General features: G+C 45.9%; 1 protein-coding gene across 1 annotated transcript in view; it reads left to right on the top strand.

The window, feature by feature from the left end:
* The window catches only part of LOC103112541 (uncharacterized), a 48,059-nt gene extending 33,563 nt beyond the window's left edge, over positions 1 to 14,496 (top strand). The window contains exon 5 of the mRNA XM_060171280.1: positions 13,745 to 14,496. Coding sequence (XP_060027263.1) covers positions 13,745 to 14,488 — 744 coding nt within the window. The 3' untranslated portion in view covers positions 14,489 to 14,496. The remainder of the gene's footprint in view (positions 1 to 13,744) is intronic.
* The last annotated feature ends 12,481 nt before the right edge of the window (positions 14,497 to 26,977 follow it).

Below are 26,977 nucleotides of genomic sequence, written 5' to 3'. Positions count from 1 at the left end.
ACACACACACACACACACACACACACACACACACACATCAGGCACCTCCTTCTCGCCCCCATCCCATATCTGCTCTCTTTTACTTCATTAAAAATGGGCTGGGTGGTGATGTACCTGGTTGAATGCACAGTGACCCAGGTTCAAGCCCCTGGTCCCCATCTGCAGGGGAGAAGCATCACAGGTGGTGAAGTGGGACTGCTCTCTCTCTCGCTCTCTCTCCCTTTTTCTCTTTTTAAATATTTTTGTTTATTTATTATTTAATAGAGACAGAGAGAAATTGAGAGAGGAGGAGGAGATAGAGATAAATAGATCGAGTGACAGACACCCACAGCCCTGTTTCAATACTTGTGAAGCTTTTCCCCTGCAGATGGGGACCAGGGGCTTGAACCTGGATCCTTGAGCACTGTAGTGTATGCGCTGAGCCAGGTACACCACCACCTAACCCCTCTTCCTCTCTATTATCCCCATCCCTGCTCAGTTTCTCTCTGTCTCTATCAAATAAAAGAAATATTTTTACAAAATTAAGGGAGTCGGGCAGTAGCGCAGCGGGTTAAGCGCACGTGGCGCGAAGCGCAGGGACCCGCTAAGGATCCCAGTTTGAGCCCCCAGCTCCCCCACCTGCAAGGGAGTCGCTTCACAGGCGGTGAAGGAGGTCTACGGGTGTCTATCTTTCTCTCCCCCTCTCTGTCTTCCCCACCTCTCTCCATTTCTCTCTGTCCATCCAACAACGACGACATCAATAACAACAACAACAATAATAACTACAACAATAAAACAAGGGCAACAAAAGGGAAAATAAATAAATAAATAAATATAGAAAAATTAAAAGCAAACTCTTTGAAATACTGGCCTGTGGGTCTGTTTCCTCTGCCACCTATCTTTTCTGGCTTCCTGTCTCCATCATGGATTCCCTCCTGTGCCAGCCACCAGGTCACCTCCCGGCTGCCTGTGAAATCTTCCTGTGAGGTGGCCGATCCCTCTCTCCTGGATAGTCCTTCTCCACTGGACTTCTGGTTTGCTCAGGCACCCACGTGACCTTTCACCTCTCTGCCTCCCTGTCTCCAGGTTTCTCCTCCTCCTTGAAACCACCACGTGCCCCACAGGACTCAGCTCGGGGTCCATATTCTCCCTGCAGTCATTCATACCTTTTCCCAAGCCACGCCTGACCCCCAGTGCTATTTCATGGCAACAGATGACGTCTACAAGTGGATGACTTCCGTGTTCAGTGTCTGGCTCTGCTGCTCTCCAGACGTGTATGTCTGGCTGCTTACTCAGTCTCTCTCCTCAGAGATCATAGAGGGATTGTACTGAGCATGGCCATGTGGCATTATTGATGCCCTGGCCCAGCAGGCGGTGTACTGGGTAAAGCATTAGGTTGAGAAGCTTGTGTGAGGTCTTGAGTTCGATCCCTGATATTGCATGTGCCACCGTGGTGCTCTGGTTCATGTCTCCTCCTCCTCTTCCTCCTGCTCCTCCTGCTCCTCCTCCTCTTCTTTTTCTTCTTTTTTTCCCCTCCTCCTCATCTTTTTCTGCTGCTTTTCTTTTTAATTTCTTTATTATCGTTATTTACTTACTGGAGAGAGACAGTCAGAAATCGAGAGGGAAGAGGGAGATAGACAAGAAGAGAGACAGAGAGAGACACCTGCAACACTGCTTCACCACTTGCAAAGCTTTTTTCCTGCTGGTGGGAATGGAGGGGCTCAAACCTGGATCCTTGTGCATTGTAGCATATGCACTCAACTAGGTGTGCCCCCTCTGGCCCCCTCTTTTTCTTCTTCTCTTCTTCTTTTTCTCAATATCCTCCTCCTATATCATTAATTAATAAGTAAAAGAGAAGGGGGCAGGTGGTGCACCTAGTTGAGTGCAAACATTACCATATGCAAGGACCTGGGTTCAAGTCCCCCGCCCGCCCGCATCCCTACCTGCAGGGGGTTGCTTCATGAGTAATAAAGAAATGCTGTAGGTGGGGGTCGGGCGGTGGCGCAGTGGGTTAAGTGCATGTGGCGCAAAGCGCAGGGACCGGCGTAAGGATCCCACTTCGAGCCACCGGCTCCCCACCTGCAGGGGAGTCGCTTCACAGGCGGTGAAGCAGGTCTGCAGGTGTCTATCTTTCTCTCCCCTTCTCTGTCTTCCCCTCCTCTCTCCATTTCTCTCTGTCCTATCTAACAATGAATTGTGTCAACAAGGGCAATAGTAATAACCACAACGAAGCTACAACAAGGGCAACAAAAGGGGGAAAAAAATGGCCTCCAGGAGCGGTGGATTCATGGTGCAGGCACCGAGCCCAGTAATAACCCTGGAGGAGGAAAAAAAAAAATGCTGTAGGTGTCTTTCTTTTTTCTTTCTCTCTCTCTTCAAATTATCTTTATCTATTGGCTAGAGACAACCAGGCATCAAGGGAAGGGGGAGATGAAAATGAAGAGAGAGACAGACACCTGCAGACCTGCTTCACCACTTACAAAGTTTTCCCTCTGCAAGTGGAGACTGGGGGCTTGAACCTGGATCCTTGTGCTTTATAGCATGTGTGCTCAACCAGGTGTGCCACCACCTGGCCCCTCTCTTTTTCCTTCCCATCTCTGTTTCCCCTTCTCCTCTCAATTCCTCTCTGTTCTATTACGTAAAAGAAAGGGGGGGTGAGGGAGAAAAGGTGGCCTCCAGGAGCAGTGGGTTCATGAACTCCAGTGATAACCTTGGTGGCAATAAATAGATAAATAAGAATAGTTGGGCGTTGGGTGGTAGCACAGCAGGTTAAGCGCACAAGGACTGGCGTAAGGATTCCTGTTCAAGCCCCGGCTCCCCACCTGTAGGGGGTCCGCTTTACAAGTGGTGAAACAGGTCTGCAGGTATTTATCTTTCTCTCCCCCTCTCTGTCTCTCTCTTCTCTCAATTTCTGTCTGTCCTATCCAACAACAACAACAGCTATAACAACAATAACAACCACAACAAGGGCAACAAAATGGGAACAATAGCCTCCAGGAGCAGTGGATTTGTGCTGGCACCGAGCCCCAGTGATAACCCTGGAGGCAAAAAAGAAAAAAAAAAAAAAAAAGAATTGCTAGTGCCAAAGCCCCCTGCCCGCTCAGCTGCCTTCCTTAATCTCAGTGAAGGTTGCGGCCATTCAACTAGACTGAAACTGTGGGACTCATCCTGGACCCCCTGCCCCCCACCTCTTTAGCATCTGGTAAATTCTGTCCACACCACCATGTGTCTCCAATCTGCCTATGTTTCCCACCTCACCCACAGAAACCACAGCTCTCACCTCCATGAAGGTGAAGTCTCTGCCACGGGCGGCCTTCCTGCTTATGCCCTTGTTCCTCTCTACAGTCCTTCTCCAAACAGCTGTGATTTTTTTTTTTCCTCCAAATTGAATTTCCACTTCCCTCCGAGATCTTCTAGTGGTTTCTCATCAGAATCATAAAAGCCAACCTCTCCCTTCCTCTCTTTCTCTTTCTTTGCTGGGATGTCACCCTTCCAGGCTGACTTGTTCAGATAGAAAGAGACAGAGACTTGAAGAGAACAGAAGGCACTACAACACTGAAGCTTCCTCCAGGGCACTGGGTTCGAACCTGGGTTGTGCACTAGCTGGGTAAGCTAATTGGCCAGTCGTAAAAACCAAATTCTTACGAAGGCTCCAAAGCCTTATGTGGTCTAATCCCTAATCAAGTATTTTTATCTTGTCTCCTTCCAGAGAGTCATCCTTCTAGTCATCCTCTCTCTCTCTCTCTGTGTGTGTGTGTGTGTGTGTGTGTGTGTGTGTGTGTGTGTGCAGGGTGGTGGTGGGGTGGGGTTTAGATTCTGCTAGGACGTCTCAGGCTGAGTGCCTTTACCTCCTCACCTCCTGTTCAAATGCTAAGTCAGAGGCTACTGGCCAAAACCCTCTTGCAAAATCCTTTTGCTAATTGACCTTTGGAATAGGTTCTGCCGGATACTCGGTGCTATTCTCTGGTAATCTTTGAAACTTATGCCTCCTTGAAAATAGTGCTGGGGCCAGGAGGTGCTTGCTCACTGTGAGGAAGGCCCTGGGTTCAAGCCTGGGCACCGCACAAGAGCAGCATGTCTCCCTGGGAAGCTCTGAGGATGGTAGAGCAGTGTTGTGTTGTCTCTTTCTCTGTGGTTTTCTCTCTCTGAAATAAATTTGAAAGCAAATGTTTGAGACCCCCTGGCCACTTGAAAAAAAAAAATCAGTAAATATAACTATCGGTTGGGTAGAGTCTCAGATACTAAAAATGCTGGGCCATTTTTTTCTTGCATCTCATTTTGATAGGCTGTACAGTTTGCCTTTACACTGTGTGATTTTTGTTTTTTTTATACAATGTTGTTCCTACTTTGGTGATTTGCCTTCTAATGCCAGTTCTCATTTTTAAATATGGAAAATGAAAGAAAAATATTATCCAGTTTCCCAAAAAGAATGTGCTTTTTTTTTTTACCCCCAATTTCTTTGCTTCAATAGAAAGTAAAGGCCTCTGGGGTCAGGGGTAGATAGCATAATGGTTATGCGAAAAGACTCTCATGCCTGAGGCTCCAAAGTCCCAGGTTCAATCCCCCACACCACTGTAAGCCAGAGTTGAGCAGTGGTCTGGTAAGAAAAAGAAAGAAAGAAAGAAAGAAAGAAAGAAAGAAAGAAAGAAAGAAAGGAAGAAAAGAAAAAGAAAGCAAGAAAAGAAAGTAATGGCCTCTAACTTGGGAGACTTTCTGGATGGTGCCGGGAACAGGTGGTTTAATGGGAAGAAGAAAAAAGGAAAGGGGCTTGTTCAGTAAATACTCTACAGGCATTTGGGTTGAGTGGTGACAGAGCCACTCTATGACTATCAAGACGTGACAGCAAAATTCTGTTCCCCTTTGAAAATGTGTGAAAATAGAAGTGAAACACACTATTTTCATCTTTATGAAAAGCTGAGGGGGGAGAAAAGATAATTGGATTAGAATGCCTAGTTCCTATCTGAACCCCCAAAGACTAGCACTGGATGGTGTCAGGAGTGTGTGTACTACCTTCCCCACTTTTATTTCATGTCTAGAGAGATTTATTGGGTGGGGTAGATAGCATAATAATTCTGCAAAAGTCTCTCATGTCTCAGGCTCCAAGGTCTCAGGTTCAATCCCATCCCTTGACCCACCATAAGCCAAAGCTGAACAGTGTCCTGGTTAAAAAAAAAAAAAAAAAAAAAAGTTTAGTGGTCCCTGAGATGGTGCAGTGGATAAAGCATTGGACTGTCAAGCATGAGGTTCTGAGTTCAGTCCCCAGTAGCACATGTTGTTTACCCAGTTGAGGATCATGTGTGTTTCCTTATGCAAGGACCTAGGTTTTAAGTCTCTGGTCCCCATCTACAAGGGGGAAGTTTCATGAGTAGTGAAGCAGTGCTGCAGGTGTCTCTTCTCTCCCATTCTCTATCTTTCTCCTGCTATCTCTCTCTGTCTTATCAAATAAAAAGGGAAAAATGCATAAAGAAAAGTGCTTCATGAAGCGACCCACCCAGAAGGGAGCCATCAGTAAGAAGCCATTGTGCCAAGCTGCCAGCAGAAGTGACTTGGTTAAAAGGATGTCTTTTACAGTCCGGGCAGTTAAGTGCACCTGTTACCATACACAAGGATCTAGGTTCAAGCCCCCCTAACCCTCACCTGCAGAGAGAAAGCTTCACAAGTGGTGAAGCAGTGTTGCTGATGTCTGTCTCTTGATTTTTAAAAATATTTATGTGTTTGTTTGTTTATTGACTAGAGACAGCCAGAAATTGAGAGGGAGAGGGAGATAGAGAGGGGAGAGAGAGACAGAGAGAGACACCTGCAGCGCTGCTTCAACACTTATGAAACTTTGCCTCTGAAGGTGGGGACTGGGGCCTTGAACCTGGGCCCTTGAGCATTGTAATATATGTGCTCAACCAGGTGTGCCACCACCATCCCCCCCTCTGTTCCTTCTCAATTTCTCTGTGTCCTACCAAATCAAATAAGTAAAGAGGAGGAGGAGGAGGAGGAGGATGTGTTTTAAAAGGTGGGTGTGCATTGCCGAGTGGAAAGTGGATCAGAGTGACCAGGACTGGGCAGAAGAGGTCAACTGAAGGGACAGCTGTTGCTTTAGAGTGAAAGTGTGACAGAGGGACCAAGTGGGACAGTTCAAGGTGTATGTCAGAAGTTGACCAAACAAGACTTGGTGACAAATTAACAGGTGGGAGAAAGGGAGTGCTGGCAATACCTCGGATCTTTTAAATATATATATATTTAATATATTATATATATATATATATATATATATATATTGCCTCCAGGGCTATTGGTGGGGCCCTGGAGGCCATTTTTTTCCCTTTTGTTACCCTTGTTTATAGTTGTTATTATTGTTATTGTTGCTCTTGCTGTCATTGTTGGATAGGACAGAGAGAAATCGAGGGAGGAGGGAAGATAGAGAGAGGGAGAGACAGACACCTGCAGACCTGTTTCACCACCCATGAAGCGACCCCCCCTGCTGGTGGGGAGCTGGGGGCTTGAACTGGGATCCTTACGTTGGTCTTTGTGCTGCTTTGCTCCATGTGCGTTTAACCCACTGCCCAGACCCCCAATATATATTTTATTTTATTTTATTTTATTTTATTTTATTTTATTTTGAATAGCAAAAGAGAGAAATTGAAAGAGAAGGGGAAGATAAAAAGGGAGAAAAGAGAGAGACCCCTGCAGCCCTACTTGACCACTCCTGAAGTGTCTGCCTTCCCTGCTGGGATCAGGGGTTTGAACCTGCGACTTTGAGCATGTTAATGTGTGCTCTACTGATCGTATCACTGCCCAGCCCCTGATGCCTCAGGTTTCTGACTGTTAGAACTGGGCAAATAATGGTGCCCATTTGATGAAGAAGTCTGGGAAAATAAGATGGAAGCTACCTCTCCTATCAGCATGGAGGGAAAAGGCAGCACTTTCTGCCCACTGTGACCCATTGACGTGTGTCTTGAAATCAACATATCATATTTATCGTCACGTGATTTGAAGTGACTGTAATGTAATACTGGTGAAGAGGAGCTGGCCAGTGGCACAGCTGTTTGAGCGCGTGCATCACCAGGCGCAAGGACCCCAGTTCAAGCCCCTGCTGCCCACCTGCGAGGGAGGAGGAGGCTTCATGTGTGGTGAAGCAGGTCTGCAGTTGTCTTGTCTCTCTTTCTCTCTTCTTATCTCTCTCACCCCTTTTGATTTCTCTCTGTCTCTGTCAAAACTCACTAAATAAAATAAAAAAATAATAATAATAAATACTAAAAAAAAAATACCCTTGCTTTTCCATGTATCCGCCACAAGATGGTGCCCTACAGGCAGGAAAAAAACAAAACAAACAAACAAACAAAAAAACCTCCCAGGCTTTCCAAGGCTGAAGGATTCAGGTGCAGGGTACCTTCTTTTCAAACCTTACATTTCAGAGCTGTGATCATAAGCTGTTTCTGCAGCAAACACACGGGCAGGCTGACAGTTGTGTATATGCATGTATGGCATTGTCACACCATGATTTACTTCTGATGGTTTGCAAGCCGCTCTTCCCCAAGTGGTCAGTATTTTCAAGTGTGTGTGTGTGTGTGTGTGTATGTGTCTTGGAGGGGGGGAAGTTGGAGGGAGGGAGGGAAAGGGGAGAGAGGGAAGAAGAAACAACAGAGCAGAAAGATAGCATAGTGGATATGCAAAAATACTTTCATTCTCAGGTCCAATCCCCTGCACAACCCTAAGGCAAAACTGAACAGAAACAAACTGGTTAAAAATCAAAACAAATAAAGAACAGAAGAGAACCAGAGCATCACTCTGGGGACTGAACTGAGGGTCTAGTGCTTTATCCATTGCACAGACTTCCAGACCACTCAATGAAGGTTTTTTTTTTTTTAATGTTTCAATTTCTCTTTTCCCCATCAAATACAAAGAAGTTAAAAATAATGTGAGTTTTTTTTTTTGTCATCGTTGAGGTTTCACTGCTCCAAGCCAGACAGTTTTCAGATAGCCAGAAAGACATACCACAGCACACACACACACACACACACACACACACCACACACACACAAAAGAGATACCACAGCACCAAAGCTTTCTCCAGTGTATTTGTGGGGGTGGGAGCCTGAGTCACTTTTTGTCTCCAGGGTTATTGCTGGGGCTCAGTGCCTGCACCATGAATCCACCATGAATGGCTCCTGGAGGCCATCCCCCCCCCCTTTGTTGCCTTTGTTGCTGTAGCCTTGCTGTTACTATTGTTGTTGCTGATGTTGATGTTGTTCGTTGTTGGATAGGACAAAGAGAAATGGAGAGAGGAGGGGAAGACAGAGAGGGGGAGAAAAAGATAGACCTCTGCAGACACAGGCGGTGAAGCAACTTCCCTGCATGTGGGTAGCCGGGGGCTCAAACCAGGATCCTTAACACTGGTCTTAGCGCTTAACCCGCTGTGCTACCGCCCGACCCCCCCTGAGTCACTCTTATGTCATAGTAAGTAAACTACCTAAGTGAGCTATCTTGCTGACCCACACATCTGAACTCTTAATTCTAGGGCAGCAGATGGTTTCTTGTTGTTTTTGTCTTTAGGACAGCACATTTCTAAGGAAGGTTGTGTTAAGATTTTTTTTCTTAGAGAAACAGAACCAGGTTATCTACAGAAAGAGAAACAAGGGGGGAGAAGAGAAGGAAAGGTATTTTCGGCCATTGGCTTCAGCAGTTGTAGGGCCTGGCAAGTCCCAGATTTACAGGCTGGAAACGCAAGGCATGAGCTGGCAGCGTGGAGTCTGGAAGCTGGAAGCAGGCAGAGTCTCAACGGTTCCATCTGGGAGCAGAATTCTCCTTTCTCTCTGAGAATCTTCTCCTGATCTTGCTCTTGAGGACTTCACTTGTGGGGCCTCCTTGCAGTAGGAAGGGCTGTCTCTTTTACTCAGAACCGGTTGATTGAGATGTTCATAGTATCTGGGGGGAAAAGCCTTTAAGGGCAGGGGTAGAGAGCATAATGGTTATGTAAAGAAAATCTCAGGCCTGAGGCTCTGAAGTCCCAGGTTCAATGCCCCCTCACCACCATAACCCAGAGATCTGAGCAATACTCTGGTAAAAAAAAAAAAAAAAAAAAAAAAAAAGCCTTTAGAACAATACTCAGGCGAGTATCTGACCAAGCCACCAGCACCACGCTGGAACTAAGCTGACACCAAAAATCAACTCACAGGAGTTGTAGGTGGCGTTTGCCTGACCCTGTGCAAAGCCCCCCCTGGGTCTGAACCCTGGTACTGCATGGGAGCATTGCAACACGGGGGGGGGGGGGGGGGGGAAGCTTCACAGATGGTGTCTCTCCTTTTCTCTGCCTCTCTTTCTCCTTCTCTGTATTGGTCTCTCTGTCTGAAATGATAGAGCCCTTCCTCAGCTCTCTACAGCGACAGAAGACTTTATGCTGGGGGACAGGAGCACACAGTTGACCACTCAACGCTAGGGCTGGGACTGGCTCCATCCTGTTTCAAATGGAGATGGAGGTCTGGGGTGGGCTTCAAGGAGGAGCTTGCTTCCTGTTTCACTGAGGATCATGAGTCTGTCAGAAGAGAGCGAGGTTCACATGGTCTGATTCCGGAGCACCATCTTCATGAAAAAGAATTCTTCAGGAAGTCAGGTGGTGCAGGTGGCTCAAAGCCCAAGGATCAGGGTGAGGATCCCAGTTCAAGCCCCTGGCTCCCCACCTGCAGGGGAGTCGCTTCACAGGCAGTGAAGCAGGTCTGCAGGTGTCTGTCTTTTCCTCTCTCTCTCTGTCTTCCCCTCCTCTCTCCATTTCTCTCTGTCCTATCCAACAATGATGACATCATCATCATCATCAACAACGACAACAATAAAACAAGGGCAACAAAAGGAAATAAATAAATATTTAAAAAAGAAAGAAAGAAAGAAAAAGAATTATTCAATGGCTGGTTGGTGGCTCACTTGGTTGGGTGTACACACTTCAGTGCATGAGGACCCAAGTTCAAACCTCCGCAGGTTCAAGCCTGCAAGGGGGAAGCTTCACAAGTGCTGAAGTAGGGCTGCAGGTGTCCTTCTTCCTCTTTCCCTCTAATCTCCCCTTCCATCTTAATTTCTCTCTGTCTCATCCAAAATAAGTAAAGATAAACCATTCTTTTAAAAAATATTTATTGGGACTGGGTGGTGGTGTGTGTAGTTGAGCACACATGTTACAATGTACAAGGACCCAGTTTTAGCGTGTTTTTTTTTTAACAAAAGTATTTATTTTATTTTTTAAAAGTTTTTCTTTATAAAATGGAAACACTGACAAGACCATAGGATAAGAGGGGTACAATTCCACACAATTCCCACCACCAGAACTCCATATCCCATCCCCTCCCCTGATAGCTTTCCTATTCTTTAACCCTCTGGGAGCATGGACCCAAGGTCATTGTGGGTTGCAGAAGGTGGAAGGTCTGGCTTCTGTAATTGCTTCCCACCAAACATGGGCGTTGGCAGGTCGATCCATACTCCTAGCCTGTCTCTCTCTTTCCCTAGTGGGGCAGGGCTCTGGGGGAGTGAGGCTCCAGGACACATTGGTGGGGTCGTCTGCCCTGGGAAGTCCGGTTGGTATCATGGTAGCATCTGGAACCTGGTAGCTGAAAAAAGAGTTAAGATAGAAAGCAGAGCAAATTGTTGACTAATCCTGAACCTAAAGGCAAGAATATGGAAATTATTTTATTTATTATGAATAGAGACAGAGAAATTGAGAGGGAAAGGAGAGACAGAGACAAACTGCTTCACTACTTGTGAAGTTACCCCCTGCATCCCCACCTACAGGTAGGGACCGTAGGCTTGAACCCAGATCTTTGCACATTATGATGTGTGCTATGCTCAGTGTACTGCCTGGCCCTGAAATTCATTCGTTCTTTATTTTTTTTCTCTCTTTCTTTTCTTTTTTTAAAATTAAAAAAAAAATTATTTATTTATTTTCCCTTTTGTTGCCCTTGTTGTTTTTCATTGTTGTTGTAGTTATTGTCGTTGATGTCATCGTTGTTGGATAGGACAGAGAGAAATGGAGAAGAGAGGAGGGGAAGACAGAGAGGAGGAGAGAAAGATAGACACCTGCAGACCTGCTTCACCACCTGTGAAGCGACTCCCCTGCAGGTGGGGAGCTGGGGGCTTAAACCGGGATCCTTACATCGGTCCTTGTGCTTTGCGCCCCTGTGCTTAACCCACTGCGCTACCGCCTTTTTCTCTCTTTCTTTCTTACTCCCTTTTTCTCTCTTTATTTCTTCCTTTCCTTTCTGTCTTTTGCAGGCTACTGCTCTCTTCTGTTTCCTTGCTTTTTGTGGAGTTGGCAAGTCTGCCTATTTGTGGTGCTGTACTCCTTAAACTATTCAGAGAGAGAGAGATGGGAGAGGGGGAGGGAGAGAGAGGGAGTGTATTGGGGGTTCTGTTAGGACCCTCTTTGGCCTCCATACAGAGTGGACCTGCTCTGGCCTCTCCTGACTTCTTAGTTTGCTTCTCAATTTCTGTGTAAGAACTTTGTTCTGATAGATTGTACACAACAAACAAGGAAATCGAGGAGAGCGGTAGCTTTCAAAAGACAGGGGGGAGAGAAGGTGCGCCACTACCCAGCTGCTGAAAAAGCATCTGTGAGGAGGGAGCAAAGGCAGAGCTAACACCACACAGTGTCCCCCTGGCCTGTCTCCTTACCCTCACTCTTCCTTCAAGTTAGGAGATCAAGAGATGTTCCTCAGTCACTGTCATTAACTTCCTTCTCTCTGGTCTGCTCAGGGTGACAGGAGTGTTTGGGAGGAAGCTGGAACAGCACATCATAGATTTCTGGAGTCTTTGCCGACTGGAATTTTTCTGTCAGTTGCTTCACCACTCAAGGCATCTTTTTCAGAAAGAGAGAGATGGTAGCACTGAAGTTTGCTCTTGTGTGGTGGGATCTGGACTCGAACCTGGGTCCTGCACATAGCACAGGGATTTGTAATTCTGTTTTTGGTTGCTGTTTACATATTTCAAAAGATCTCTTGATCTGTTAGCCTAGGAATTTTAACACTTTGGGACCAGAGAAATAGCAGAGTGTTTACATAAACATTTTCATCTTTGAGGCTTGAAGGTCTCAGGTTCAGTCCCCAGCACCACTAAGCCAGAGCTGAGCAGTGCTCTGGTCAAAATAAATACATAAATACATAAATACATAAATAAATAAATAAAAGTTAACACTTTTTTTAATTAATGAGAAAGATAGGAAGGGAAAGAGAGAAAGAACCTGACACCACTCTAGTACATGTGCTGCCAGGGACTGAACTCGGGACCTCATGCTTCAGAGTTCAAGGCTTTATCCACTGCACCATCTCCTGGATCACAACGCTTTTTTTTTAATACTAAAAAATATTTTACTTGTTTATTGGAGACAGAAATTGACAGGGAAGAGGAGATAGAGAGCGAGAAAGAAACACCTGCAGCACTGCTTCAGCACTCATGAAACTTCCCCCAGCAGGTGGGAATGGGGGGACTTGAACCTGGGTCCTTGTGCATGGTAACATGCGTGCTCAGCCAAGTATACCACTTCTTGGTCCAGGCATTTCTTTCTTTTTAAATTTTTTTTTATTATCTTTATTTATTTATTTATTGGATAGAAGCAGCCAGAAATTGAGAGGGAAGGGGGAGATAGAGGAGAGAGACACAGAGAGAGACACCTGCAGCCCTGTTTAACCACTTATGAAGCTTTCCCTCTGCAGGTGGGGACCAGGGGCTCGAACCTGGGTCCTTGTGCACTGTAACATGTGCGCCCAACCAGGTACACCACCACTTGGCCCTGCATTTCTTTCTTAGAACCTAAATCTTTCTTAGATTTAAATCTCTGAGATTTTCAGGCTGATTGAAGTTTCCTGGGTTGACCGTCTTCATCAAATTTACTGTCTTCTAGGGACCAAGTGGTGGTGCACCTGGTTGAGTAACCCAGGTTCAAGTCCTCTGTCCCCACCTGCAGAGGGGAAGCTTCATAAATGGTGAAGCAGGGCTACAGGTCTCTCTCTCTCTCTTTCTCTCTTTCTCTCTCCTCCTTCCCTCATAATTTCTCTCTGTCTGTATCCAAAATACATACATTAAAAAAATTTAAAATTAGGGACTAGGCAGTGGCACACTTGGTTGAGCACATATGTTACAATGCGCAAGGACCCAGGTTCAGGTCCCTGCCCCCCACCTGCAAAGCTTCCCAAGTGGTGAAGTAGAGCTGCAGGAGTCTGTCTCCCTTTCTATCTCCCCTTCACTCTGGATTTCTCTCTGTCTCTGTCCAATAAATAAATTAATTAAATCATTTTAAAGATTTTTTAAAAATATTTATTTATTCCCTTTTGTTGCCCTTGTTGTTCTTTCATTGTTGTAGTTATTATTATTGTTATTGATGTCATTGTTGGATAGGACAGAGAGAAATGGAGAGATGAGGGAAGGAGAGAGAGGGAGAGAGAAAGATGGACACCTGCAGACCTGCTTCACTGCCTGTGAAGCAACTCCCCTGCAGGTGGGGAGCCGGGGGCTCGAACCAGGATCCATAAGCCGGTCTTTGTGCTTTGTGCCACATGTGCTTCACCCGCTGCACTACCGCCAGACTCCCAATTAAATTCTTTTTTTAAAAAAATCTTTTTTAAAAAAGCTTTAAAAAAATTGGGCAGAGGTAAATAGCATAAAGGTTATATGAAGAGACTCTCATGCCTGAGGCTCTTAAGTCCCAGGTTCAATCCCCTGAGCAGTGTTCTGGTTTTTTTTTTAAAAAAATTAAATATTAAAAAATTTACCATTTCTTCTGCTTTTCACTTCCTTCCTATAGAATGAAAAGCAATGCAGGAAAGTAAATAAAGCTCACCCCTTCCCCACATGGATGTTGAGGATGGGCGTTGGAAAGTCAAGAATTCACCCCTGCCCTTTTCCATGCTTTTGGGGGAAGAGCCCTAGGGCGGATAGGAACCAGACTCACCTGGAGTCCGGTGGCCAGAGACCTGGAGACATCTCCCTGTGCAATGCCACAGTGACCGCAGAAGACGGGCAGGAGGGCCCCGAGGAGATGCCTAGGGAGGAAGAGGACGAGGACGACGTCTTCCTGAAATTCGTCATCCTGCACTCAGAGGATGACACCCAGGAGGCCCTGCGAGTCCAGCACCTGCTGCAGAGCCGTTTTGGCATCCAGCCTGGCATCATCTTTGCCGAGATGCCCGGAGGCCGCCAGCACCTGCAGAACCTGGACCACGCCGTCAACGGCTCGGCCTGGACCATCCTGCTGCTGACCGAGAACTTTCTCCGAGACACCTGGTGCCACTTCCAGTTCCACACGTCCCTCATGAACTCGGTGAACCGGCAGCACAAGTACAACTCGGTCATCCCCATGCGGCCCCTCAACCGACCCCTGCCCCGGGAGCGGACACCCTTCCCGCTGCGCACCATCAACGCGCTGGAGGAGCAGAGCCAGGGCTTCGCCACGCAGGTGCAGCGCATCTTCCGGGACTCCGTCTACCAGACCCAGCAGAACATCTGGAGGGAGACCAGAGGGGCCCCATCCGGGCCGCCAGCTGTTTGAGGGGGGTGGGGACGGTGGCCACACAGCCTTCTCCTGCTTTGTGACACGGATCATTGAGAAAGTCTTTTCAATTACTATTTTTATTAGTGATTTAATACTGATTTACAAAATTGTAAGGTAAGGGAGCCGGGCTGTGGTGCAGCAGGTTAAGCGCACATGACGCAAAGTGCAAGGACCCCCCTAAGGATCACGGTTGGAGCCCCCCCCCCCTCCCGGCTTCCCACCTGCAGGGGAGGTGCTTCACAAGCGGTGAAGCAGGTCTGCAGGTGTCTATCTTTCTCTCCCCCTCTCTGTCTTCCCCGTCTCTCTCAATTTCTCTCTGTCCTATTCAACAACAACAACAGCAATAATAGCAACAATGACAATGTTAAAACAAGGGCAACAAAAAAAGATGTAAGATAATAGGGGTATATATATATATATATATTTATTGATTCATGAGAAATGATAGGAGAGAGAGAAAGAACCAGACATCACTCTGGTACATGTGCTGCCGGGGATCGAACTCAGGACCTCATGCTTAAGAGTCCAATGCCCCATCCACTGCGTCACCCCCCGGACCACTAGGGGTATAATTCTATATGGTTCCCACCGTCAGAATTCTGTGTCCCCCATCCCCTCCACTGAAAACTGCGGTAGTTCTTCCAAGGTCACCTATATGGGCTGATTTTATGATGATCTAGATCTATATGTAGCTAATAAGTATATATTTTCCCCCATTTTTTCAACAGTTCTGCTTTCATTTCCTTCCTAAGTGACCCCTACACTTATTACTACTTTCGGGTGTCTTTACTTTTTGTTTCCCCTTCTTATCTCTCAGGTAAGGGAAACTGTGCCTGGCTTCTTCAGCTGTTTTCCAGATTTGCTTAATTTTCACTGCTGGTATGAAAACAAGATTCCTGGTGACTAACACTTCAAGCAGGTGGAATGGAGGTGCCGTGCCCTCTGGTTTACTTCCCCTATCACTTACCCCTCTGGGAGTATGGGCCAAAACTCTTTTTTGGGGATGCATAAGGCGGGAGTTCTGGCTTCTATAATTGCTTCTCTACTGGACATGGGCATTGGCTGGTCAATCCATATACCCAGACTGTTTATATCAATAAAGCCTTTTTTTTTCTTTATCATTTTATTGAGAGGTGAGTTGTTGTTGACACTTGGGTATCATTTCTCATCTCCCCAATGACAGGTGTCCACAAAACACTCTCACTCTCAATTCTGGTCCTTTTCCACTATCGTGCACCAGGATCTAAAACCCAGGCCCCCTTCCTGCCCTTCTTCCCCAGAATCCTTTTCTTTGGTGAAAGACACCAAGTCCAGGCTTCATTTTGTGATTCTCCTCTCTGTTCTTAGAGCCATTTCTAGGAGACATTTATTTATTGCTCACTTTTTTTTTTTTTTGCTTCCAGGGTTACTGCTGGGGCTTTTGGTGCCTGTACCAAGAATCCACTGCTCCTGGAGGCTATTTTTTCCCCTTTTGTTGCCCTTGTTGTTTTTTATCATTGTTGTGGTTATTATTGTTGTTGTTACTGCTGGATAGGACAGAGAGAAACAGAGAGAGGAGGGGAAGACAGAGAGAAAGACAGACACCTGCAGACCTGCTTCACCGCTCATGAAGTGACCCCACCCCCCACAGGTGGAGAGCCAGGGCTCCAACCTATTCACTTTTTCTTTCTTTCTTTCTTTTTTTTTTTTTAAATTGCTGCCAGGATTATTGCTGGGGCTTGGTCTCAGCACTACAAACCCACCATTCCAGGCAGCCATTTTTCCCCTGTGTTTCTTCTTTCTGTTTTTTTATTTGATAGGGCAGAGAGAAATTTAAAGAGGAGGGGAGATTGGGAGGGAGAGAGAAAGATACACACCTGCATACCTGTTTCGCCCCTCGTGAAGCATTCCCCCTGTAGGTGGGGAGCAGAGGCTTGAACCTGGGTCCTTCCTTACACATGGTGATATAACCAGGTGCACCCTTATTGTCATGAGGGTTATCACTGGTGCTCAGTGCATGAATCCATTGCTCTCAGAGGCCATTTTTCTTCTTTTTTAATTTTTGTTTTGTTGATAGAAACAGAAATTGAGAGAGAAAGGAGAGGTGAACAGGGAGAAAGAAAGAGAGAAAACTACAGTTCATATTCCCAGCATGTTAAGCTTACCTCCTGCAGGTGGGGTCTGGGAAGGGACTTGAACCTGGGTCCGTGTGCACAATAATGTGTGCACTCTGCTGGGTGCATCACCACCCAGCCCCTACCCACTATGTCCTATTTGTGTTTGTCTCTCTAATTTTTATGCTATGTTGGGGATCTCACCCAGGGTCTTTAGGATCTTTAAACTCAAGAAAACTCACAGCCCCCAAATGGTCAATCTCTGCAGAACAATTCATAGAATCTTGGTGATTACCTGATGTCCTTTTTTTATTATTTATTTCTTTATTGGGGGTATTAATGGTTTACAGTCAATAGTAAAATACAGTAGTTTCTACATGTGTAACATTTCCCCAGTCAACAATATTTATACCCCTTTCCCATATTAGGAAGCTACTCTCTTCCCTAATCCAGCTTTCTGTTCCTTTCCAGCCATGACATCATCTCCCCAGACAGTAACTTGGATCCACTTGCATATCAGATTTCAGGCTCAGGGGAAAAAAGAAAAAAAAAGAAAAAAAAAAACCCTAGTATAGTCACAGGCCCTTTGGAATATAACTAAAATATGCCTACTAGCTATCTACAAAATGGAGGAACCCCCCCCCCCATATCTTCATCTACACTATTATAGCCTTTAGGTTCATGATTGTTCAACAATTTGTTTGGCTTTGTATGTTAACTCTCTTTTCAGCCACCAGGTCCAGATGCTAGCATGATGCCAAACAGACTTCCCTGGACAGACAACCCCACCAATCTGGCTTCCCCAGAGCCCCACCCTACTAGGGAAAGAGAGAGACAGGCTGGGAGTATGGAATGACCTGTCAACACCCATGTTCATCAGGGAAGCAATTACAGAAGCCAGACCTTCCACCTTCTGCATCCCACAATGACCCTGGGTCCATACTCCCAGAGGGTTAAAAAATAGGAAATCTATCAGGGGAGGGGATGGGATATGGAGATCTGGTGGTGGGAACTGTGTGGAGTTGTACCCCTCTTATCCTATGGTTTTGTCAATGCTTCCTTTTTATAAATAAAAAAAAGCATTTCCCAGTTTTCCACATAATAATTCAACCCCCACTAGGTCCTCCTCTGCCATCATGTTTCAGGACCTGAACCTTCCCCACCCACCCCAGAGTCCTTTACTTTGGTGCAATAATCCAACTCCAGTCCAAGTTCTGCTGTGTTTTTCCCTTCGGATCTGGTGTTTCAACTTTTGTCTATGAGTAAGATCATCCCATATTCATCCTTTTGTTTCTGACTTATCTCATTTAACATGATATGTTAAAAACTCGAGATTGTCCATTGCTGTTGTCCTAGAAGGCGGCAAAAAGCTCAATATGTATTCCTTGTGCTGAGCCTTATGAATGAAAACATGAATGACAGACACTTCCAGAGTAAGACAAAACTGGCAGCAGGCAGCACAGTGGATAAAATATTGGGCTGATGAGTGTGAAGTTCTGAGTTCGGTCCCTGGTATCACATGTGCCAAAGTGATGCTGTGGTTCTCTAGTTCATTAATAAATAAAGAACTCTTTTTTAAAGTTTCTTTTATATTTCTTTCTTTTTTTGTTGCCCTGGTTGTTTTATTGTTGTAGTTATTATTGATGTCTTTGTTGGATAGGACAGAGAGAAATGGAGAGAGGAGGGGAAGACAGAGAGGGAGAGAGAAAGACAGACACCTGCAGACCTGCTTCACCACCTGTGAAGTGACTCCCCTGCAGGTGGGGAGCGGGGGGCTCGAACCGGGATCCTTACACTCTGGTCCTTGCACTTTGCACCATGTGCGCTTAACCCGCAACGCTACCACCTGACTCCCAAAGAACTCTTAATCATAAAATGCAGGGAGGTGGCAGAATGGTTCTGCAAAAGATTTTCATGCATAAGGCTCTGAGGTGCCAGGTTTAATTTTCTGCATCATCATAAGCCAGAGCTCAGCAGGTCTCTCTCTGTCTGTCTTTCCCTCTCTCTCTCTCTCTAATTAAAATAAAATATTTTTAATATAAGATTTTCTGGATGGGGGGTTCACCAGATAGAGTGGGTGTGTAAGGTTTTGGGTTCCATTCCTGGCATCAGAAGGGAGCATCAATGACAGAGGTAGACGGAGCTCAGGAGATGATGGAGTGGCAAGATTCTAGTCTCTCTCTCTCTCCCTCTCTCATCTCTGAAATAAATATGTAATAAAGAGTAGATGGGACCAGGTGGTGGCACACCTGGTTAAGTGCTCACATCACAATGTGCAAGGTTCAAGCCCCTCATCCCCACCTGCAGGGGGAAAGCTTCACGAGTGGTGAAGCAGGGCTGCAGGTCTCTCTCTCTCTCTCTCTCCTTCTCTATCTCCTCCTCCCCTCTCAATTTCTATCTCTATCCAATAATATATAATATATACTATTATATGATATATATATATATATATATATATATATATATATATATATATATATATATGATAGTTTAGCAGTGCAATGGTCCTGGGTTTATCCCTCCCAGCACTAAAAACAAAACAAAACAGAACAACAACAAAAAGAAGGATAATCCTTTGATGTCCTGGATTTTGTTCTCAAAGGGCACACAGAAGAACATGGCCCCATGAGATCAGACACCCCCACAGAAATTGCATTCCTGTTGTGGGAATAGGGATCTGCAGCTAAGTGCTGGCGGCTGTGCTCCAGTCACAACAGATGTGATAGTGGCTGCTTTTCAAAGCATCCAGGCGGATGTGGTCTCGCACCTCCTGGAATCTACATGACTGAAGGATGGTTTCCCCCGCTGAAGAGTGGTGCAGTCTGGAGACTCAAGGGAGAGAAGTGAAGATGTTATCTTTTGCCACTGGGTCTTTGCCTGCTGCTTCTGAGAGGCGTGTGATGGTGTGTGTCCCTAGCCAAGGCGGGGAGCGAGGGTTCCCTTGTGACATCAGTAACCTCTCCTGTAGTGACCTTCACACTCCTGGACTCGGGATGGAGTAGGAGATGTTTCCCATTGTCTCCTTCTCTAGTGCCTCACACCCCAAGTTTACCAGGGAGCCCCCAAACAGACCTCTGCCTCCCCCTTACAGCCTTTCTGACCCAATGGGGGTTGAGGGAGAGCCATCAATCATTCACTACAGATGGGGCAGGGGTGCACTGTGACTCCTGTTATGTTGTAATGAGAAAAACACCCAGTTTGGCGTGTGGGGAGGGGAGAAGTCAGGAGATCTGGTTCTAGTCCCTTCTCTGCCACTGAGGATGAATGTGACTGAGGCCAGCTCCTTATCCTTTATCTGTGCCATGAAAGGATGGGATTGATGGGTCTCTGAAGGCCTTTGTCTTCTCCTGGATTGTGAATAAGGAGGAGCCTGGGAAAGGGAACAAGCCAAAGAACAGAATTTTAATTTCATTTATTTTTCTGCTGCTGCTGTTGCTGCCAGAGCCTTTCTGAGGCTTCATACCTACATGGTTTCACCATGCCAGGCAGACTTTTTTTTTTCCTGGTAGAGGTTGAGAGGCAGAGAGAGAGGGAGAGAGAGAGAGAGAGAGAGAGAGAGAGAGGAGCAGAGACAGCACAGTACTACTCACCCACTTGTGAAGCTCCTCCCCTTTGTATGGTGCTTCCATGTGGTGGCCAGGGTCTTGAACCTAAGTCCTGGCATGTGGTTTAATGCATGTTCTGCCAGGTGAACTTTCATCCCCTAAGACAGAATTTTATAATGTCACATACAATATGAAGGTTTCAACGGGCACTCTCTCTACTGAACATGTTTACAGCATAGATTGCAACCACGGTCCTTTCTGTTTTTGTGGCCACAGAAAAGCATCATAATACATACTTACTCAGATTCTTTCAACATGTGTTTTAGGGGCACCCTGGCTTGTTTTTCTTTCTCCTTACCCCTACTTTTCTGTATCTCCTACTAGACCTAGGTCTCCTGTCTTCCTGCAGCCTACCACTTCACACTGAAGAACTGAAATGTCCCTTGGAGAACCGGCATAAGGATCCCGGTTCGAGCCCCCAACTCCCCACCTGCAGGGGAGTCGCTTCACAGGCCGTGAAGCAGGTCTGCAGGTGTCTTTCTCTCCCCCTCTCTGTCTTCCCCTCTTCTCTCTATTTCTTTCTGTCCTATCCAACCACAACGACATCAATAACAACAACAAGAAAACAACAAAAGCAACAAAAGGGAATAAATAAATAAATAATTCTTTAAAAAAATAATAGAAGCTACCTAGGTGCCCAACAACAGATGAGTCACTGAGTAAATTGTGGTCTATATACATAATGGAATACAACTCAGTTATTAAAAATGGAGACTTTGGTATGGACGAGGGAGCCAAGATGGCAGCTTGGAGACAACACCTGGTGTAAGTTCTGCAAGGAAGCTTCTTTCAACCTGGGGATCTCAGGTGAGGCCACCAGGTTTCAGATGATACCATGATGTCATCCTGACTTCCTTGGGCAGAGGCATCCACCACGTGTCTTGGAGACCTGCCTCCCCAAGACCCTGCCCCACTAGGGAAAGAGAGAGACAGGCTGGGAGTATGGATCGACCTGCCAAAGCCCATATTTAGCAGGGAAGCAATGACAGAAGCCAGACCTTCCACCTTCTGCACCCCATAATGACCCTGGGTCCATACTCCCATGGGGACAAAAAATAGGGGATAACCCTACTAACACGATCCTGCTCTGAGGGACTTGGTGACTATGACAGGTTAGGGCAGGTAGGCCATGAGCAAAAGAAGGAGGAAGGCAGGGTCTGCTAGTGTCAGCTCAGGGCTTGCTCAGGATACTGGCCCGGGCTTGGCTGTCTCATTGTGTATTTTTGCCTCTTACACTCAGAAACAGTAGACACATTTGTCCATGTTTGAGTGGGGGGTGGGGGGGGAGTTCAGGTAAACCATTTAACTTGACCATCTTCTGGGGCTCAGCACCTCTTAAATCAGTTCCTTACTTGAAAATGCAGGGTTGCAGGGGTGGTGTGGCATTAGCACCCCAGGTTAAGTGCACGTAGTACAAAGCTCAAGGGCACATGCAAAGATTCCAGTTTGAGCCCCTGGCTTCCTACCTGCAGGGGACTCGATTCACAAGGTCTGCAGGTGTCTCTCTTTCTCCTCCTCCTTTTTATCTTCTCCTCTCTCAATTCCTTTCTATCCTATCCAATAAAATGGGGGGGGACACCAGGAGGAGTGGATTCATAGTGCTAGCACTGAGTTCCAGCGATAACCCTGTAGAGGAGAGAAAGGAGAGAGAGAGAGAGAGTTGGTATGCTTCTAATTCTGCTTCTAAAAACCACTTCTGTTTCATTGGTTTAATCCCCCCTGCTTAACACTGTATTCTATTTACATAACCGCTGTTAACTAAGCACCACCCTGCCTGCAGGGCATTGGTTTAATCCCCACTGGTTCATGATGTCTTTTTGCTCTGCCCCCTCTTGTAGTACACCCTGATTTGCACCAGTCACTTTTCGCTCCACCCTCTCTACATCACATCCTGTTTACACCCTACTTGGCAAGTATATATATAGGACAGGATTGTGATTATAGTTTAGTTTAGTTTAGCATGGCTTAGATTGTGCTGCGCTCCACATGAACAAAGAGATACTGCTGCCCAGCTCAGCCGTGAGTCCCTGGTCGTCTGTCTCCCACCTGTGAAGCTAGACTCCAAAGTTACAAGTTAAATCCTACACACCAGCTGCCATAAATTAGAGCTGAGCAGTTCTCTGGGAACACACACACACACTTTTTAAAAAAAATTATCTATAAAATGGAAACACTGACAAGATAGGATAAGAGAGGTATAGTTCCCACCACCAAAGCTCAGTATCCCATCCCCTCCCCTGGTAGCTTTCCTATTCTTTATCCCTCTCGGAGTGTGGACCCAGGGTCATTATGGGGTGCAGAAGGTGGAAGGTCTGGCTTCTGTAATTGCTTCCCCACTGAATGTGGGCATTGGCAGGTCGATCCATACTCCCATCCATACACCTCTTTTTTTAATGAGAAAATGTTTTAGAAGTCTGTTGTTATCTCAGGGGGACCACTTCGCACCTCCCCAAAATATGTTCTAGCCCACCGCATGCACCCCCAACGTGTGTAAGTGTGTATTGTTCAGTCCTGCTTGGCAGTCTTCCTGACGAATGCACACACCTGAAGTGAACAGTGCTTGAGAGTGTCTTTAATTCAGAACCTCAGCACATGAACAGGACTTGAAAAAAAAAAGCTCAGCAAATTCAGCTGGGTGATGGCTGAGAGACTCATAAATACTAATGAAATCAGCAGAAATAATGGCGCCCTAAATATAGTACTCAGGGCCGGATGGCAGCATACCCAGTAAAGTACACATAATACTGCTCATGAGGACACAGGTTCAAGCCCCCAGTTCCCACCTGCAGCGGGGTGGGGTGGAGGAGGGAAGCTTAACAAGCAGTGAAACAGGACTGCAGGTGCCTCTCCTCGCTTCTTCTCTCTTTTTAAAATATTTTATTTATTTATTCATGAAGAATGATAGAGAGAGAAAGAACCAGGTATTGCTCTGGCACATGTGCTGCTGGGGATTGAACTCTGGACCTCACGCTTGAGAGTCCAACACTTCATCCACCGCACCACCATCCCCCCATCACTCTCCTCTCTCCTTCTCTATCTCCCCTTCCTTCTCAATTTCTTTCTGTCTCTATCCAAATATATATATATATATATATATATATATATATATATACTTTAAAAAAAAAAAGCTCAAGTTAACCTGCCAAGAGTGGGGAAGTATCATTCAGACTGTTGCTTTCTCTTCCTTTCTCTCCTCTTTCTTCTCCTCTGCTTGTGCTTGGCTCTCCCAACTATTTACTCCACCATCCATACTCTTTCACACCTCCCTCCCTTGCTGGCATGAAGGAGAATTGTTCTGGGAGAAAATAAGTCTTTTCTTTGGGAGAGCACTCCTTCTTCCCTCTGCAAATAGAGTTAGCTCTGAGTCATGTTACTCTGAGGTGAATAAATAGCAATGCTTCTTTTTTTGTTTTGTTTTGTTTTGTTTTTAGCAAGTAAAAGGAACCTGCTTTTAAGTATCTTCATAATCTAATTAGGAATGTTCCTTCCAGCTACCAACTCAAACAACAGGTTTAAAACCAGGAAAACTCCACAGACCAGCTCCTCTCAGGAAGATTTCCATGGTTACAGTGGACAGAACACACCAGCAGCTTTACATATGTCTCAGTATCCTGAATGAGAGCGCTCGCCGATGAAGCTAAAATTAGATGGCAGTGGTGGTTGGATAATTCTGCACATCGACTTAGAGCTGGTACATTTTAAATGCACGCACTGGATGATATGCAAGAAGCGTGCATTGATGGTATGAAAAATAAATGTGTTGATGATATGTAAACTACATGGCATGTGATAGCATATGTAAAACATATGCCAGTAAAGAAGGACTTGCAAGTATGACAACAAGATGCCACGGTGATTTGGAACACAATTTGGCAGTGTCCAATGACGATGACGATGAGCATAAATGGTGAGCCTAATAATCCCTCTCCTCTGGGTTTTGTACCCTAGCGAGACTCTTCCGTGCAGACCCAAAGAGGCATGTATTTGTGGAGAGGGTGGCCAGTGCAATCTTCTTTGTTCTTGAAGAAGAAATCAGGAAAGAAATACTGACCATGACATTCAAAAAGTATTAGGCCCCTAGGACTACATTTAACAAGGGAGGCAAAGGACTTGTACACTGAAAACTATCACTGAGAAGGAAGTCAAAGAAGACACAGGAGGGGCTACACATGGTTGAGCCCACATGTTATAAAGCTCAAGGACCCAAGTTTGAGCCCCTGGTCTCTACCTGCAGGGGGAAAGCTTTATGAGTGGTGAAGCAGTGTTAAAGCTGTCTCTCTGTCTCTCTCCCTCTCTCTTTTTTTTTAAATATTTATTTATTCATTCACTTCTGTTGCCTTTGTTTTATTGTTGTAGTTATTGATGTCGTTGTTGTTGGATAGGACAGAGAGAAATGGAGAGGGGAGGGAAAGAAAGACAGAGAGGGGGAGAGAAAGATAGACACCTGCAGACCTGCTTCACTGCCTGTGAAAGGACTCTCGAGCCCCCTGCAGGTGGGGAGCAGGGGGCTCGAACCGGGATCCTTACACCGGTCCTTGCGCTTTGCACCATGTGTGCTTCACCCGCTGCACTACTGCCGGACTCCCTCTCTCTCCCTCTCTTATCAGCCCTTTCCTTCTCAATTTTTGGCAGTCTCTATCCAATAAATAAAGATAATCAAAAAATTTTAAAAGAGAGAAGCTTATCCTTTATTAAGAAGAAGGAGAAGAAAGGAGAAACAAGATATCCATGCTGTCTTGTCCATGGACTTAGCATAAAGAATAACATAACTGGGGCCGGATGGTAGCACACACGGTTAAGTGCACATAGTACTAAGAGCACATAGTACTAAGCGCAAGGACTGGTGCAAGGATCCGGGTTTAAGCCAGTGGCTCCCATCTGCAGGAAGGATGTTTCACAAGCTGTGAAGCAGGTCTACAAGTGTCTGTCTTTCTCTCTCCCTCAGTATCTCCCCCTTCCCTCTCAAATTCTCTCTGCCCTAGGGGGAAAAAACAGTATCACCAATATGACCCTCTTACCAAAAGTACTATGTAGGACTTCCCAATCCAAATCCCATGGAACTTCTTTAAAGGAATAGAACAAATGGAGCCAGCAGAATAGCTCATCTGGATGAGCAGGACCCAGGTTCGAGCCCAACCCCCACTACATTGAAGGAAGCTTTTGTGCTGTGTTCTCTTTCATCAATTCTCTGCCCTTCTGTTTCCACCTAAAAAAAAGAAAGGGAGGGAGTCCGGAGGTAGCACAGTGGGTTAAGCGCAGGTGGCGGGAAGTGCATGGACCAGTGTAAGGATCCCCGTTCGAGCCCCTGACTCCCCATCTGCAGAGGAGTCGCTTCATAGGAGGTGAAGCAGGTCTGCAGGTGTCTGTCTTTCTCTCCCCCTCTCTGTCTTCCCCTCCTCTCTCCATTGTCTGTCCTAACAATGGCAACAACAATAATAACAACAATAAAACAAGGGCAACAAAAGGGAATAAATAAATAAATGAAGAATAAGAATAGGAAGGAGAAGAAGAGGAATAGAACAAATGCTACAGAAGTTAATCTGGAACCACAAAAGACCCAGAATTGCCAAAGCAATTATGAGATAAAAGAACAAGACAAGACTGGAAGCGGTGCTTTCTGATTTCCAGCTGTATTCCGGAAATAGTGTAGTTAAAACCACGTGGTACTGGAACAAAAAACAGACACTCGGATCAATGGAATAGAATCGAGAGCCCAGAAATAAACCCTCACAGTATATAGACAATCAATTTATGATAAAAGGTGTTGAAAATCAACTCGTGGCTCCGTTTCGCGTTAAACAAGTGAGAGGTTTATTCATAAAATCAGCGTTAAAGTGAGCGAAGGTTAAGAGAGTCTAAGAGAGATGACGAGGAGGTCAGCAGATAAGCCAGTGGGAGAACACCGAGAAGGAGATGACCCTGAAGAGCCCGAACAGCCCCAGGCTCTTGCTTATATAGTCCCCTTGTACCCACAATCCCTTGTGCATTTGCTCTGTCGCCAGGCTGACATCAGCTGTGTGCTGTGCCCAAATCCCTGTCGTGGGCTGGTATACTACGTCACAACAAAGGGGCCCAGAACATCACATAGAATAGAGATTTTCAACAAATGTTACTGGGGAAACTGGGGCGCTATACCTGAAAGGATGAAACGGAGTCTTCACCTGTCACCATGCATGGAGCTCAACTCTAAATGAATCCAAGATTTAGATGTTATACCAGAAGCCATAGGACACATAGAAAAACAAGCAAACAAACAAACAACAACAACGGCAGAAGACTACATGATGTCTGCTTTGGAAATGACTTTGGTGACTCGAGACCAACAGCTTGGGAAAACAAAAGTCAAAATAAAGCAGTGGGATTATATCAAATTGAAAAACTTCTGGGCTGGGAAGATAGCATAATGATGATGCAAAAGAATCTCATGCCTGAGACGCTGAGGTCTCAGGTTCAGTCCCCAGCACCACCTGTTGTATGCTTTACATTGGGTTGTTCTAGCTCTCCCCCTGCCAAGAAAATTGGTTCAGTCCTTCTAGTTTTCACGGGCCCGCTTGTCCCCGCCCCAAGGAACCCTGAGAGAGTTCCAGAGTTCCAGAGTTCGAGAGTGCTTGGCGCCGCCACGGGGGAAAGAGGCAACAGAGTTCTGTTTGGTGATTAGTTTGTCTTAGTTTATAAATCGTTGTTCCTGAATAAATAAATACAACTTCCCTGCCCAGCTGTATGTCTCTGGTCATCTCTCTTACCCGCCTGTGAAGCTAGCCCGGCCAGCTGGAGCCTCCAAATTTTAA

Source organism: Erinaceus europaeus, chromosome 2 (genome assembly GCF_950295315.1).
Source record: "Erinaceus europaeus chromosome 2, mEriEur2.1, whole genome shotgun sequence".
Classification (NCBI taxonomy): Eukaryota; Metazoa; Chordata; class Mammalia; order Eulipotyphla; family Erinaceidae; genus Erinaceus; species Erinaceus europaeus.
Note: the sequence above shows the minus strand (reverse complement) of the source record. Positions and strands in the feature narration are given on the sequence as shown.